The sequence below is a fragment of the Musa acuminata genome, chromosome BXJ3-7 (genome assembly GCF_036884655.1).
Source record: "Musa acuminata AAA Group cultivar baxijiao chromosome BXJ3-7, Cavendish_Baxijiao_AAA, whole genome shotgun sequence".
Lineage (NCBI taxonomy): Eukaryota > Viridiplantae > Streptophyta > Magnoliopsida > Zingiberales > Musaceae > Musa > Musa acuminata.
In genome coordinates this window covers 9,510,317-9,526,956 of record NC_088355.1, presented here as the reverse complement: position 1 = coordinate 9,526,956, position 16,640 = coordinate 9,510,317, and the positions used below count along the sequence as shown (strand labels likewise).

At 43.4% G+C, this 16,640-nt stretch overlaps 4 protein-coding genes across 4 annotated transcripts; 2 read left to right on the top strand and 2 right to left on the bottom strand.

The window, feature by feature from the left end:
* Nucleotides 1-4,954: 4,954 nt before the first annotated feature.
* LOC135643501 (uncharacterized) lies at nucleotides 4,955-10,385 on the top strand. The gene is made up of 4 exons (XM_065160531.1): nucleotides 4,955-5,561; nucleotides 5,644-6,065; nucleotides 7,406-7,516; nucleotides 9,837-10,385. The coding sequence occupies exons 1-4, from the start codon at nucleotides 5,354-5,356 to the stop codon at nucleotides 10,026-10,028; spliced, it is 933 nt and encodes a 310-aa protein (XP_065016603.1). The 5' UTR covers nucleotides 4,955-5,353; the 3' UTR covers nucleotides 10,029-10,385.
* A 569-nt stretch (nucleotides 10,386-10,954) lies between these two features.
* Nucleotides 10,955-12,076, bottom strand: LOC135643499 (protein PHOSPHATE-INDUCED 1-like). The gene has a single exon (XM_065160530.1). It carries the CDS (start codon nucleotides 12,028-12,030, stop codon nucleotides 11,086-11,088), a length of 945 nt encoding a protein of 314 aa, XP_065016602.1. The 5' UTR covers nucleotides 12,031-12,076; the 3' UTR covers nucleotides 10,955-11,085.
* Nucleotides 12,077-13,229: 1,153 nt separating this feature from the next.
* LOC135643498 (protein PHOSPHATE-INDUCED 1 homolog) lies at nucleotides 13,230-14,678 on the top strand. Its single transcript, XM_065160529.1, has one exon. It carries the CDS (start codon nucleotides 13,589-13,591, stop codon nucleotides 14,537-14,539), a length of 951 nt encoding a protein of 316 aa, XP_065016601.1. The 5' UTR covers nucleotides 13,230-13,588; the 3' UTR covers nucleotides 14,540-14,678.
* Nucleotides 14,679-15,132: 454 nt separating this feature from the next.
* On the bottom strand, nucleotides 15,133-16,344 carry LOC103991514 (protein PHOSPHATE-INDUCED 1 homolog). The gene has a single exon (XM_009411001.3). The coding sequence runs from the start codon at nucleotides 16,243-16,245 to the stop codon at nucleotides 15,307-15,309; it is 939 nt and encodes a 312-aa protein (XP_009409276.2). The 5' UTR covers nucleotides 16,246-16,344; the 3' UTR covers nucleotides 15,133-15,306.
* Nucleotides 16,345-16,640: the final 296 nt, after the last annotated feature.

The following is a 16,640-nucleotide window of genomic DNA, read 5'->3' as shown; positions in this document are numbered from 1 at the left end:
TGCAGCCTCACGCCCTTTTCCTCGTTCTTTTATCAGTCTATTAACGATTGCTGATTTTGGATAATGATAAATTGTTATGGCTCTCCCTCTTTTTATTTGTGTATGCCCTTTAAAAAGTTTCTATTTTTTATCCTTTTCCTTTCTTTTAGACCAACCTGCAGATAGAACAGGGGATTGAGTATAGAATTCTTTTGTTGTTTAAGCTGAGAGATTTGATATGTTCACTGAGGTCACTCGTAGAATCTTTATGTACATTTTCAGCTCAAATTTTATTGTCTACTATCATTAAATTGAACACCAGCATGTCAATCGAGACTGGTCTGTGGTGAAAGATGTTCACAACAATTGTACGTTAGTTATAAGATGTTTCATGCTTTGAATTGTTGATCTTTACAAGTAGACCAAGTGTTGCTATCAGAAACATTACTGATTTATACGTAGTTTTGTTCCTTATCCTGCATTAGTAGTATTGCTGCTTGTTTTGTTTTTGCTATTTAACTGTTGCACTAACCTTTCTTTTCATGGATATGAATCTCATCTTCATGTTCATGCTATTTGCAACTAATAAAATGCACTCTCGTTTGAGTGAATGTGCTGAAATTTACATTGTAATGAATTACATACCATTGGGTATTGTCATTCTAAAGGTGTCTTCCTCCAATGAGGCACACATCCTGCCTCATGCCTCGCATCTAGGCTTCAAGAGACCTTTGATAACTTTGACACCAGAAGTCATCCAATATGTTAAAGCATAGGTAATTTTCTACTAAAGGAATCTAATGCAAAAATAAATTTAGTACTATATTGCAACTCTGATACCTATTTTTGTTTTTTTTTTAAGTGGTGAAAGAATAATAAATGATGGCTGCTAGCTTATTCAAACCGAATTTGTACAATAGGAATCGAATTTGTAAAATAGGAATCAGATCGTGATGAGACCATGATAATGAGATTGATTCGACACATACCATAAATAATCTTGGTCATAGGTTACTCGAGAGGGACATCGAAATTATTGAATCTTAGATTTTGATGATGAAATCAATTGATGTGTTTGTGATCTAATCTATGTTTTGAGTGATACAGGACTAGCTTCGATTAAGAAAGATAATTAAAGCAAGAAGAATCAATGTTGTGTTGGAGTGGAATATGTTAGAAGATTAGACGTCGAGTCGGAGGATCGGTCGATATGTCGGTAGAAGGCTTCGTGCCATGAGTTCGAGCATCGGGCCTAGAAGAGCGGATATTGCCTCAAAGAGATCGGAGTTACGGAGATCAACATGTCGATTAGGTAAGATGTCGTAAAAGAGGACGATGCGCCGAAGAATTAGACAAAGCGTCGATGAATCAATGACATGTCGAATAACATATGATTAATGTTTTGTAATAATTGTCTAGATCGAGTTAGTTTAGGTCTAATTGAGTCGGTATTGGGATGAAACAATGCCAACTCAATTAGGGGCCAACTTGGCCCGAATTGAGGTTGTTTTGGGCCAAGAGAAAGGCTCATTCAGTGACCCAAAAGTTGGGTCAAGCGGTGGCACCGCTAGTGGCTTTATCACCGTGGCACAGTCTCCAAGACTGTGTCAGACGGTAGTACTGCCCAGTATCAAGCGGTGGTACCGCCAATCTGGGTGGTGGTTCCGCCAGTTTAGGCGATGGTACCGCATGGACTCAGTCAAGTGGTGGTTTCCAGGGTCTTCCAGACTATGTCAAGTGGTGGTATCGCTAGACTAGGCGACGGTACCGTCCAGTGTCAATGCTGCAGGCGGTAGTACCGCCTAGCACAAGCGATGGTACCGCTAGGACCCGGGAAACCCATGATGAGACCTTTTTTTGCTATAATTTTAAAGTCAATTGGGGTCTATAAATACCCCAACTATTCTTACATGGGATAACAAGAATTGAGCATAAAATTGAGTTGAAAAAGGGGGAAAGAATATTTGAGAAAAATTGGAAAACTCTCTTATGATTTATGATCATTTCTTCCTAGTATTTAAAAGTTCGTCTAAAGGGAGAAGTGAGGTCTAAGAAAGAGAGGCTTGTATGGGTTGTCTCCTAAACTCATGAAATAGAGAAAGAGTATAAAAGGGTAGTTGATCTTCACCCGGAAGATCGTTAGTAGATGTCGGTGGCCTCGACGAAAAAGGATTCGGGAGTAGATGTAGGTCACGACGATCGAACCACTATAAAACTCAGTTTGTATTTACTTTAAGTTCTTTCTTTCATTGCAAACTGCTTTACTTATTTATTCATTACGCTTTCGTACGCTTTCAAGTTAAAAATCGTCGAAACGATTTTATCGTACGAAGATTTCCGACTCAACGTAATATTATCGTTGCACTAATTCACCCCCACCCACACCCCCCCACCCCCAAACCCCTCCTCCTCTTAATGCTGACTCGATCCTAACAGAGATAACCAGATAAACTGGTGTGCTGTATACTCGTCCATATGATGGAGGTAGCTAGTCTCATCTCATAGCTGCTTGTGTGGGGACATTAAGGATACAGTGTAGGTACTTATTGGAGAATTAGTTTACTAATTGATTCGTTTATGAAATATTGGATGGTTAATGATATCTTATTGTCAAACAATGATTCCATAGTTCTAGTAGTGTATTTGGTTCTTAGACTTGAGACACCAAGGATGTCCTGTATGAATACTCCACTCTTTGATACCAGACTTGTAGGTTTAAAAGTTCCAAATCTAGTACAATCGGTAATTGGGAGTGACAGTTAATCTTACGAGAGCTATTGAGTGTTGATAAAAATCATCCACTCTCGGTATCATGAAATGAATATCTCGTGTGTTCTTGCTTAGACAAATCCTTGGCCAATGTCATTCGGATTGAGAGAGAAATAGTTCTCTGGGAGAATTCGATTAGAGCGAGACTCGAGGAGAAATCGTTTAGGTCTAACAACACCATGCCCGATATATGGTCTTTGGGATATTAGATGGTTGAGGGACTATAGGTACACGATATCTGAGGATAGATAGGTCCAAATGATTGGATTCCCCTGTATCATATGAGGACTGCGACGTAGTGACCCAGTACGTCCGTAGTCGATGAGTCGAGTGAATTATTATGGAGATAATAATTCACTGAGCCAAAAAGAGTTCTGACAGATATGACTCACGGTTAGCTCGATATGGGGTCTAGAGGGGCACGCACATATGATGGGTATTGCGACGAGTAGAGGTTCGGATATGGGATATCTGTTGGAGCCCTTATCTTATTGGATATCCAATAAGCTCTTGAATTATTGGATCTCATGGATGGGATCCAATAAGAACTAATAAGAGATTATTGGGTAGAGACCCACTAATCTAAGAGGCTTGGGTAATTGGATGGAGATCCAATACCCAATAGGATATGATCCATGAGGGTTAACTAGGGGCCTCTATAAATAGGAGGGAACTAAAGGCCCATAGGCTGGGGCTTCAAAGTTGCCACCTCCTATTCTCTTCTCCTCATCTCCTCCTCAGATAACAGGCCTGGAGATTTGAGGAGCGTTGTTATAGTCTTGCTGTGTGGATCATCACTAGAGATGACGTTTGACCTCCTTTATCCACTTCTACATATCTGCATGAATTTAAGGATATACGATCTCCCTAGGTAACACAACTATCTCACTCGTGATTTTTTGTGTCATTGGTTTTGCGCATCAATCTGTGCACGATGACGAACACATATTGATAAATTTGATATTTTTGTTTTATGTTCTTTCGCTTGATATCGTCGTAGATTTCTCAACACTATAAGTCTCTTATAGCTGTATATTCTGGCTCTCATCGTTAATGTGAATCTCTCGTCACACGTTCAGGAGTATGATTGGTTGTCCTGAGTGCCTATAGTTAATTATAGGAGAGAGATGAATCGAGGCAAGCTAGCCTCTTGGTTCAATCAATTCCTTGGAGTCAGAGAAGGTCAAGATCAACAGCAAAAACTCACTTTTTTGCCTTGAGGAACAGCCTGGATAAGATAAGCCTAAAAATAAACACACACAGTTTACTAAATACATACAGAAGGAAAGTAACTAGGAGTGGTGAGCTGAGTTCCCTTCATCTGCCCCGGTGATGGCTCCTGGCTTATTCAAACCACACACCATGAAGCATCTATTTGCCTTTTTCTCCAAAGCTGCGGGTCAATACGTGATTGATATAGATGTATTGCATTTTCACGTTGCTTGACTGAAATAGCTTGTGTCTCTTCTCATGTTTTCTTCAGTTTTCTGTCAGGGAAATGGTTCAAGAGTGCCATTTCTTTAACTGACTGAAGTGATGAGTCATATTTGAAGGTGTTAATCTCAGTATGCATTGCTGGTCAATCTCATTCTTCCAATCATTCAGGATACTGGCATAGGATTAGCCTTTTTTCCAAGAAATAGGCTGAGAGATTTCTTGTGAGACTTCGACAGAACTCAGATTTCTCATTACCTCTGTTGGATTGAGTTTTTCAATACCTTGTTTCCAGTTACTTCCAAGGAGGCCACCTGAGTTGTTTCTCTAATGTTGACACTTTTCTGATGATGCTCTTTTAATAGCCAGAGAGGTGAAGTGAATCTTTCATTGATCGACAGATGCTTCAAAGTGGTATTGCCAAAATTTGCTTTCAGTTGGTGTTTAATCATCATGATTTAGCTTTCCATAACTTCAATTAATGGTTTCTGGTCAATTCATGTCGTCAGAAATAGACATAATAAAAGATCAAAAAAATATGTGAATTGACTAGAAAGTATTAGAAAGATCAAAATATGCTTTTGAAATATTATAATATTTTTTTATGTTATAAAATAACCTGATATTTGGACTGCTGGTTGATGTATGAAATCCTCTATGTATTGTGCCCTTTAACTAATTAGTATCTGAATCCGAATCTAAATCGGATTCGGATTTATTTTCTTTTATACTGCCAAACCCGTACGCGACTCACAAAGCTTATCGAGCAAACAAGTCAACGAGTCATTTAGCGTCGGATGCAAAACGCGCAATGAAGACGTTATTTCCAGGCTTCGTGTCCACAATGTGTTGCTCTATGATTTGATCCACTGGTGATTAAACAAACACTGAGATCAATCTTGAGCTAAAGCCAACCTACCTGTTGGATCGTGGAACGGACGCTGTGGCTGCGTCCATTTCCCCATCCGTCAGATCGCTCAAGAACTCAGGTTGGAATCTTACGGAAGAGGATTTATCTTCGCTTCCACCCCCGGTTTGCTCCTCCCCATCACCCCATCCTCACCGAAACCCTAGCTTAGCTTCCATTGCCTCCTCCGATTCGATGCCTGCCCTTCGGGACTCTCGCCAAATCTGAAGGCAGCGCAATCGATCGAAATCTCTGCCGCAAGTGATGACGATTGGTGCCGCCGCCGCTTGCCGTCCAAGCCCATCGCCCGTGCTTCGTTACCATCGAGTTTATTTTGCCCATCGAGTAAAGTTCGCTTCTTATCCCACTTCTCCGACATCTTTCTTGCTGGCCAGGCACTCGTTGCCACTCTACTGGGCAACTGTTGCGGGAGCAGGGGCATCTCCGTGGCGAACTGGGGCGTCCTTGTCTGGTACTACAGAAATTTTTTGGTCCCAGCTGTTTCCCCGCCCAAAATAAAAACGGAGAAAGCTTAAAGATTTGATCTTTTACAGGTGAAGATTTTAGTCGGAGTCCGTCTAGAGATGTTCGGAATCATCTGATCTTGGATCAGATTCTTTTGGTTACTGAAGTTCTCTGCATTGCACCTTCTGTTATATTTTCGATCGGATGTCTCGTAGGTTCCGTCCTTCCAGGTGCATCCAAGCAATTCCAGATATACCTGAGTAACAAAGTCTTTGTCTATCAATACTTCTTATTGGTTGGGGCGGTGGCAGTTGGAAGCTTGATTCGTTGGAGGCAGATCTGTATGTTGAATGACATCGGTACTGGTGCTGATTTGATTAGGAGGATTGAAAAGATGGAGGAGGAGCTACGGAGCTCAGCCACAATAATTAGGGTGCTGTCCAAACAGCTTGAGAAGTTAGGGATTAGGTTTAGGGTCACTAGGAAGGCCTTGAAGGAGCCAATTGCTGAGGTAATAATCGTTTTCGGATTTCAGCTGCACTTCCCATTTTTCTTGTATTCTTTTCTTTTTTTTTTTTTCCTGAAGTCCGGAGTTTTTTTCTTATTTGTTGAACTCCTGACATTATTAGTTTGTCATACAATAACAGCAACAAGTTGTAATGTCCTAACTATTTGGATCAGTTTTTATGGATATTTTTTCACCGTTGATCTTTACATTGAGCTAATGTCCTAGTTAAATTAAAAGCAGTCAAATATATTTTATTGCTGCTGGTAAAATTTTCTGATGTCTCTCTAACTCTCCTTGTATAATTAATCCTTATAGGCTTATCTTGTCTAACTATGACATATAAATGTCTTCTTTAAACATGTCCGTGCAATTTTGACTAGCTGTATCTTACTTTAGGTTCTGCTGAGGTATTTCTAATTGTTCACAAATAAAAATATTTCTTAGTATATACTTTGATTACTAATCTCAATACCAATATCAACATCCTCATCTTAGCTATAGTATATTTTTCTACATTTTTCATATTTGCCTTATATGTCAATCCGTAAAGGACAGTTGGCATTAAAATTGTCTTATGAATTCTTTTCAAACTAAGAGCCATAATACAGTTGCATAGAACTCTTGATATCCCTCTTACTTTAGACAACTTGATTTCAGTTCAATCTCTTCTTTTCTTGAATAATAGAGTTAAGATACCAAAAAATTTTACTCAGCAATTTCTTATCCAACGGTCTTAACTTTACATTCAAATCTTCTAGTATTACTAAAATAGTATCTCATGTTTTAGATATTAGTCTTCCCTAGTCGAAACCCTTCAGCTTTGAACATTTTGTCTTTAGGACTCAAGTTTAAAAGTAATTCCTACTAGACTATCACTGACAAACAATATATATACGACAAAGTCTAGCATAGACATGACTAGTAAGTTTGTTTGTTATGAATGTGAAAATATAAGAACTTAAATTTGATCCTTACTGTAACCCTGTGGTTATAGGATATTCGTTAGCTACATTTTATAAGGTCCTAATACTACTATTCTATCAAGTATTTTATTTTTTTTCGATCAAAATAATTTTTGAACAGCCTTTTCTTTTCTGAAACCCATCATAGTAAATCTATATAAACTATATCGTAACCTTTTTTAAGTTATTAAAAGTTTTCTTCATCTATATATTTTTCATTATCTCAAATCATTAGCTTCAAAGTTTTCTAATTATAAGTTCATCAGCTATCATTTTCATCTAATAGCCGAATTTATTGGAAGTTCAGCATATTCTTGTTTTCTCTATAGTAATCCTGTCATTTTGTTATATATGTGTTGAAGTGTAAGTGGTGTGCTGCAGACTGCAGCTTTGGCACAAAAGAACTCAGAGGCTACTCGAGCACTAGCAATGCAAGAGGATATTCTTGAGAAGGAGCTTGGTGAAATTCAGAAAGTCTTGTTGGCAATGCAGGTGAGTCTTCTTTTTACAAGACATAATTTACCAGTATTTTGTTCTGTTGGATTTACAGCAGCCATTTACATGGCACTCATGACCTTGAGCATTACTTTAACATTGATTACTTAATAAGCCAACTTTTGTTAAATTTTGAAGTATGAACCAGATGTCTGTTAATTTTCCATTTTTCGAAATATTAAAAAATCTGGTAAATCCTCCCAATTATAAATTTCTTGCAGTTTTGGTATTGTGCTATTTGCATAATTTCTCTTTCCTGTAGCCAACAAGGACATCCAACCATTGTGCCTTTTTCTGGTAATTATATAACATAAAAGTGTCATCGCTGTCTCATGGTTATTATATTTGATGTGAGTTAATGCATTTTGACTTTATGCTATAGATTAAGAGTAATAACTTGTTCCATCATAAAGAAGAATAAAAGAAAGAAAGAAATAACAATGACTTGTAAGATTCGCAGATATTCACAAATGTCGCCATATATGCACTGAATATGGTACTATTGTGCTTATCCAAGTATATCATAATGTGAAACTGCAAATGCATGCTTTCTAGCGGTCATCTTTTGGCATTTTTGGTCTTCTATGATATCTTCAATATATCACCATTTTTGCTCCTTGAGATGTCTTCAGTATGTCCAGATATTCAATTTGACCATATCACAAGGTATCAAATATTTTGCTTTGTGACTTACAATCTTTTTCAAACATTTTGGTGGATTCAGATGAAACTGGCATCTCTTACTAGAAGGGGCTGTTTAGTCACTCACATCTAATTTATGCTGCAAATGCAATTGCAGTCCAATTGTAAATGCTGGAAGTAGTATTGCAGGATGAGTTGCTTTTTTGGCCTGTAATTCTGTATGCAACTAGTTTTGTTTGGTTGTTCGATCCCAGTCCCCTTAATCTGATCCAGCTGATCTTGTCAATCTCTATCATAGCATTCCTAGTCGATCCCAATGCCAATTTTGTGAAGTATGCTCTTTTATTATGATTTAGTCTGTGAATCAGCCTCAATAATGTTCATCAAAAGAAAAAGAAAAAAAAAAAGAAAATAAGTTGAGAAGTGATGTCAATGCTTATATGTAAAGGTGGTGAATTGTTGTTAAAAAGCAGTTCTTATATTTTATAATTGTAGTGGAGAAAACACTATTTATGCTTCCTGTCTTTAGACTACAATGATAAGGTTCACTGAAATGTGTTTGTTCTAATAAAATCACAGCAACGTCTTATGTTGGTCGTGTGAGTTGGTTCTATGATGGTAGACAATGAATTGTAACTCATGTACCTGGTCGCTAGCATGGAGAAAGAGGTCTTCTTGAGGGTCAAAACTTAAAACCACCTTCATTTATCCTATTTCAAAACTGTGGATGAATCCAATGTGTGTTCTTGAATATTTTGTGACATGAACATTTAATTCACTGAGGTGGCTGCACTGAGCCTAATTGTCTCCTAAGACATAATTTTTCAAATATAGACAGTTAAAAACATGAAATAATTGTGACAAAGATGAGATGCTGTGGTAGTTATGTACTCAAAGAACAAATCAAATCTTGATGGATGAGCAAGCTATAGAAAGCTCAAGACTAGTGCTAACTCAGGAATTCATACAGGAAACCAAATAGAATTAGATGGCAATGTATGACAAAAAATATATTTGTCCCTGCTAACCAGCGGCTCGCTACTTATGGGAGCACTAGGAAGGAGGGAAGAGTTATATAGCGTTGGATGAGTCTAGGAATTTCGTGAGAGCATGTAGCACGAGGATAATTATAGGTTTGACTGACTTCTGATAGTTTGCATAAGGTTTGATGGTCATCATTCATGAACACCAAATGTCATGTATTAGACCAGCATCAAATTTGGTTTTCTAGTCTTCTTTTCTTTCTCATTTTAGAGAGTTCACCTTGTGTTGCTGCATTTCCTACATCATTAAGGACATCTAAAACAGACCAAGTCACATCTTATCATATTAAGAACATCAAAAACAGAACTGGATCAAGGTCATTGTCTCATACACATTATTTCACGTATTTACATGAAGCTATTTGCATTTGATAGGTCTGTTTCTCTCGCAATCCTAGATCACTGGGTCTTCCTGGTAGATAATCCTCATTTTAAAGCGTAGCTGGGTAAGCCCTGAATAAATGGATAAACAGATGGGAACTTGTCCTGTGCTGTAATAATTGCATGTAAAATCAAATTTCTAAAATTTTTGGCTGGATAAGTTGGTGACTTCTTTATGATTGGATATCTAATGTAAGAGAAACTTTGGTCTTGCTCCAACGTGTTTTCATGTTAAGCTCTTTTATATGTAGGAACAACAACAAAAGCAGCTTGAGTTGATCCTTGCGATTGGGAAGGCCGGGAGATTATTAGATAGCAAGAAAGATTTCGTGCTTGAACAAGATAGAGCTGGAACTAATAGCTCAGTTCCTGAAAGGAAAGAAGCAAAAGAGCTAGAGTTGGAATCAGAAAAACATGTTGGGGACACACAAATGAGGGCCTAAGTACCAGTCACTGAGATTTTCTTATGTCAAGGCTTCAGGTAGACATTTTTTTTAACATGACATTGGAAAAGTTAAAAATGATTTCTTGCAAAGATTTGAACCAATACTTGGTCAAATATCAACAGAAGTATCTTGATCTATATCACATTTATGCGAATTCCAGTGTTCAAATCCGAGGCGTAAAGTTAAAGGGTTATCATTTTGCTTGAGATCAGCAATTATGCATATGTTACGGTTGTGAAATTTGTGAATCCTCTTTTTCTGAGGCGGGACGTCCCAAGTTAGATTGTACAGAATTAAACCTGCTTGAACAAGTGACTCAAAAGAAAAATGCAATGTGTTCTTTTTTTGTATTAATGTAGTGAAAATATTACGTCGATTGTTTCAAGGCACAAAAGTATCATTCAGCCTTAGGTTTGGCACAGACATAAAATGACCCAAGTTATGTGATATTCTGCATTCCATCATTTCCTACTTGTGATATTTGCCAAGACATTAGCTTGACATGGGGTAAGATATGACATGGCAAGGATATTTTTAAATGATGTCTGAATCTTTCTGAAGAAAATATTCTGATTCTTTTGAGTCTTAATCCATTATCTGTGTTAGCTTATAAAGCATAACATTCAGGCCTTGCTTGCACTACATTTGTTATGTTTCTTGAAAAAATATGCATAACAATAGAAAACACTCTTCTTTCCATCCTGATTATTTAAACAGCTGTTCTTGATGTCACTTGTGCCAATAACATGCTGATACAAGTTTTCATGGCCTTTAATTATGTCATTCTGCCCAAATTCAATGATTTTAATTATCTATTATGGTTCACAATTATTCCTATTCTTATAGAAGATTAATGAAGATTAAGTTAATATGGTTCCATCGCGGTGTGGGAGACCGGTAAGCAGCTGCATGCATACATGAGATGAAAACAATGGCGGTGTCGGAATTGAAGGAGAGTTTTAAGAGGTCGGCACGACAGCGCCACTGAAAGCAGTAGGAACAGTAAATGAATCAAAGAATCACATTATTCTAAGTACACGTAGTCATCAGCCTCCTAAACCAGCGTGGAGCAGGTGGACGTCGACGGATCAAACAGCGCCGGCACCAGGTACTTTCTCCCGCGGACGCCGTTCGCGTTGTAGCTGGCCCCGGTGGTGGCGTCCACGAGCAGGTCGCCGGCGTAGCCCGGGTAGGCTCCCTTCCCGTACACCCCCGGGCACGCCGTCGCCGCTTCCAGTGGCGCCTCCCTCGCCCCCTGAAAGAATCCGTCGCCGAACGGGTTGGTGACGGTGCCGGCCACCAGGGTCGCCAGGTTGATCACCATGCCGTCGACTCCGACGTCGCCGTTGGGCGCCACCAGCGGCGGCGTCTGTGGCCCGTACATGGGCTGGTGGAAGGGCCACGCGCACCGGCCCGGGCACTGCTCCGCCGAGTTGCCCACCCAGATGTAGGCGGACCCGGTGTTCCGGTCGGAACCGTGCAGGCCGCAGCGGCTCATGCAGAAGCCCTCGACCGCCACGTCCTGGGCGGTGAACACGAGCGCGATTCCACCCTTCTTCGGACCGGCCCTGGCGGCCAACTCCGGGATCTGGGACGTCTTGAGGGACTTCCCGAGGGAGCACTCCTCGTCCGAGACTTGTTCGGCCAACACAATGTTGGTCGTCTTCGTCTTCTTTCCGGCTTTGGCCAGGTAAACTTTGTCGATGGTCTCCCACCACTGTGGGACGGAAGGAGTCAGTGGCTGCGGTCGAGTTTGGGAGCTCGGTGTGAGGGAGAGTAGGAAGTCGGAGATGATGGACTTCTGGGTTGGGGTGAATGCCCCGTACCACATGATGGAGATGGCGATGTCGCCTTGGAGCACTGCACCATTGTGGTACGTGAGGAGTTCCGATGGCTGTTCAACCAAGCTCGACAGTACTCTCGAGCCCATGTTGACTTGTGCCAGGCTCACCAGAACCAGTAGCAGAACGGTGGTTTTAGAGACTAGGAAAGAAGCCATTCCGAAGAAGATGAGAGTACTTCTTGGTGATGAGTGGAGGACACAAGAGAAGGACCATATTTATATAGGCTAAAGAGACCAGCTCCACGCTCACAAGGAAGCTTCATCTCAGCTTCCTGCAATATTTTTTGAATGGGACACCTGGGAGACATGCATATAACTCTCCTGTTGCTATCCACAGAGCCTGCTTGCAAGCAGTAAACAGGTTTTTAAAAGCTGAGGAATCTTATAAAGGGAATTGAAAGGGGGAGGCCGGTCACGTAGATTGCGCCGCCGATTTATGGTGGGTGGCTAAGATTTGCATGTGATGGCGGAAGGTTCCCATCAGGTACGAGTGAGATAGATGAATGAACCAAGCCATAGCATCCTCTCTTCAAAAGGCTCGGTGGTCCAACATGATGCTTGTTCTCTTGGGGACGATGAATGGATAACGATGACACGCAATGATAGTATATAAAGATGGCCATACTTGGCATAGGTACCTAGGACTAAGATAGGGGGTAGCTACATATATAGAGGGTGGATTAAATAAGAAAGCTGTCAGCCCACACTAGTTGATGCCATGGCCATTAAGTATGATGTGCACCAATAATTGTAGCCTCACTAAAGAACATTGTGCGTTGTTAATACACCATGTTTACAGCCTCCACTAGACACGCTGCCCCGCCATTGATATTCCCATGCATTATTCAACGTGACAGCTTTACTCAACCGAGCTAAGTAACATTTTAATCCCTTGTTGCAGCTGTCCTAGAAGATGCTGCAGTCGTCCAGAAGCGACGCGTGCAAAGAAATAAAAGGTCAGCACTCGACAAATGTCTGCTTTTGTCTGCTAGGAGGAGCCCAGGCGACACTTAGAAACCTCTCTCTCTCTCTCTCTCTCTCTCTCTCTCTCGTTCTTTGGTTTTCTGTAATGGGGGACGAGAGGAGGGGGAAGGGAAGAGCTGGCGACAGGTGTCACGTGCGGCCGTGCAGCTGTCACTAGATTCCCATCACGAGATCGCCATGACAGGGACTGGACACACCATTCCAGTCCGTGCAACGAAGAGATAAGGGAGATACACACCATTCCAGTCCGTGCAACGAAGAGATAAGGCTCTCCCTGCCTCTGTGCTGCTCTCCCCCTTTCCTTCTTTCGTTTGGTTTCGAACTCTCTCGTTCTCTCCTTCGAGCTTTGTGCTCGCCTTTCTTCCTCTCTATTTCTCGTGGACCGGAGGCACACCGTTTCTCCAAATTGCCGAGTGACGGAAATGCCCTCCAAGGCGAGTTCACTCGGCGCGCACTTTATGTGGTATGTACGTCAAAATGGATGACACACGTAGTCCAGCTAAACCCCGACGCATGGTCCGCGTCAAGCCCCTGGTTGCGCCTCCTTTACGCTTGACTCCCAGTCTTCGCGTCACCTTCCCACAACTGCTCATTTTTTATGCTACCATTCAGGAACCGTGACTCTTCTGCCTACTTGGTATAAGAACCCCATCATTGGGTTCGTAGTACATACCCATCACTCACACCTTTCCTTCTCTTCTGGTTTCTTCTGTAAACACTGAGAGCTGCAATGGCTTCTTCTTCCCTCGGAACTCATGGTTTTGTTCTTCTTACACTTCTCTTCGCTGCGTCTCTGTTCCAGCGCTCCTTTGGTGGCAGAACTCTCAGTGCCTTGGTGGAGGAACAGCCACTCGCCATGACCTACCACAAGGGTGCTCTACTCACTGGCAATGTCTCCGTTAACCTCGTCTTTTACGGCAAATTCACAGCTTACCAAAGAGCCATCATCTCCGACTTCGTCGCCTCCCTCTCCCCCCTCCCCCGCCGGAAGCAGTACGTCGAGCCGTCGGTGGCCACCTGGTGGAAGACCCTCGCCAAGTACTACGCCACGTCGAGGACGCCGTTGCCTAGGCTTCGCCTCGGCAAGCAGGTCCTCGACGAGACGTACTCCCTCGGCAGGTCCCTCCGCGACTCCGACCTTGCGAAGCTGGCCGCCAGGGGGGCGCCGCGAGACGCCATCAACGTGGTGCTCACCGCGGAGGACGTGGCGGTTGGGAGGTTCTGTATGAGCCGGTGCGGCTCCCACGGGGCGTCGCCCCGGTCCAGGGCCAGCGGCCGGTTCGCCTACATCTGGGTGGGCAACTCGGCGACGCAGTGCCCCGGCCAGTGCGCCTGGCCCTTCCACCAGCCCTTGTACGGGCCGCAGACGCCACCGCTGGTGGCGCCCAACGGCGACGTCGGGGTCGACGGCATGGTGATCAACCTGGCGAGCATGCTGGCCGGCGCCGCCACCAACCCGTTCGGGGACGGCTTCTTCCAGGGACCGAGGGAGGCGGCGCTGGAGGCGGCGACGGCGTGCCCCGGCGTGTACGCGAAGGGGGCCTATCCGGGCTACGCTGGGGACGTTCTGATGGACCCCGCGACGGGGGCCAGTTACAACGCCCATGGGGTCCACGGGAGGAAGTTTCTGGTCCCAGCGCTGTTTGACCCGTCAACGTCCACCTGCTCTACGCTGGTTTAACTATGGGACGATGATAACCACATCCATCTGCATAAATAACTACGTATCTATGTATATAACGCGAATGAAGTTTTGTGACATAACACTTGTGTTGTTGTAATTATAATTATATATATATATATATACCTTGTTCTATTTACTTAGGACTTCCAATATGGGATTTTGGGTGGTGACTCAATTGGACAGACAAGGTCTTTGTCACAGATTTCTTCAACATCTTCGATTTAATATCAACAAAATCGTGATTAAGTTGCTTTAACATTAGATTTATTATCTATAACTTGAAAAAGTTAATCCTTTAATAAAGTAGAAAACTCCTGTTTTGACCCTTAATAAATATGGCATAATGCAATGCATCCTGCCATCATGGAAAATATATTTTTTCGCTATCGTTCTTCCTCCTCTCATTTAATTTATTTATGAGCGTTTAAGGATTTTACAACATTTAGAATTTTCCAACCTCTATTATTACAATGTATTATTTGTGGATGGAGGATATGTAAAATGGTCGAACAGTTGATCTAAATGGTTGATGTCTGAGTGTCTAATTTCCAACGTCAATGCGACATGAATCATCATCTTACACTGAAAAATTATAAATACCTAAAGATTTCATTGAACAAATGAAAGAATTATTACAAACTACATAGCTACGTGACTATGTGTCCTCCTCTCTTCATCATAATCTCGTGGTTGTATGGCGAATGCGTCAAGATTAGTGTTCCAGCACCAACACTTAGTGTTCCATTCTCCGAGCCCACCCACAACTACACCAAGGTGGAGCAGGATGAGGTGGACGGGTCAAAGAGGGCGGGGAGAAGGTACTTCCTGCCGCGTGCCCCGTGAGCGTTGTAGCTGGCCCCCGTCACGGGGTCCACTAGCAGGTACCCCGCGTAGCCCGGATAGGCCCCCTTCCCGTAGACCCCCGGGCACGCCGTCGCCGCCTCAAGCGGCGCTTCCTTCGGCCCCTGGAAGTACCCGTTGCCGAACGGGTTGGTCGCCGTGCCGGCCAGCAGCCCTGCCAGGTTGATGATCATTCCGTCGACACCAACGTCTCCGTTGGGAGCCACCAGCGGCGGCGCCTGAGGCCCGTACATCGGCTGGTGGAAGGGCCAGGCGCACTGGCCGGGGCACTGCGTCGCCGAGTTGCCCACCCAGACGTAGGCGAACCGGCCGGCGCGGGACCGTCGGGACGCGCCGTGGGTGCCGCACCGGCTCATGCAGAATCCCTCCACAGCAACGTCCTCGGCCGTGAGCACCACGTTCACGGCGTCCCGCGGCGCCCCCCTGGCGGCCAGTTTCGCGAGGTCGGTGTCGCGGAGGGACCTGCCGAGGGAGTACTTCTCGTCGACGACCTGCTTGCCGAGGCCAAGCTTAGGGAACGATGTCCTCGACGCAGCATAATATTTGGCGAGGGTCTTCCACCAGGTGGCCACGGAGGGCTCCAGGGAGTCCTTCTGGTGGGGGAGGGGCGAGAGAGAAGTGACGAAATCGGAAATGATGGCTCTTTGGGAGGCGGTGAACTTGCCATAAAAGATGAGATTGACGGAGACGTTGCCGGCGAGCAGAGCTCCCTTGTGGTAGGTCATGGCGAGGGGCTGTTCCTCCACCAACGCACTGAGAGTTCTGCCGCCGTAGGAACCTCGAAACACAACCGAGGCTAGTAATGCGAACACTAGTGCGGTAGTAGCAGTAGCGACAGCCATCGATGGAGAAGGTGAAGGTCAAGAAGCTTCAGTGGGTGCACTGCTTTCCTCTTTGAGAAGGAGAGAGAGAGGCGACTGTGTGAGTTGAGAGAGCAGCGAGGGGTGGCTTATATAGAGAGAAGCGACAGGAAGTAAGAGACAAGATCTGTGGGCCCACATCGGATGCCTTGGGACCAATGACGAGGGTGGTGATGGGGGTGTGCACGGGAACAGTCTCTTGAGAGACAGCTGGCCTAGATGCATTGTTCCCAGCTGTAACGTTGCAACGCAGAGCATAAGCAAATGCCCGAGATACCCTCACCAGAACGTTTGAAATTGAACCGCGGAAGCTAAAGGCCAGCGGAGGGGAAGGGCAGGGAAGGGAAAGCGTGTCCCGTCTCTCGAGGCGTGTAAAG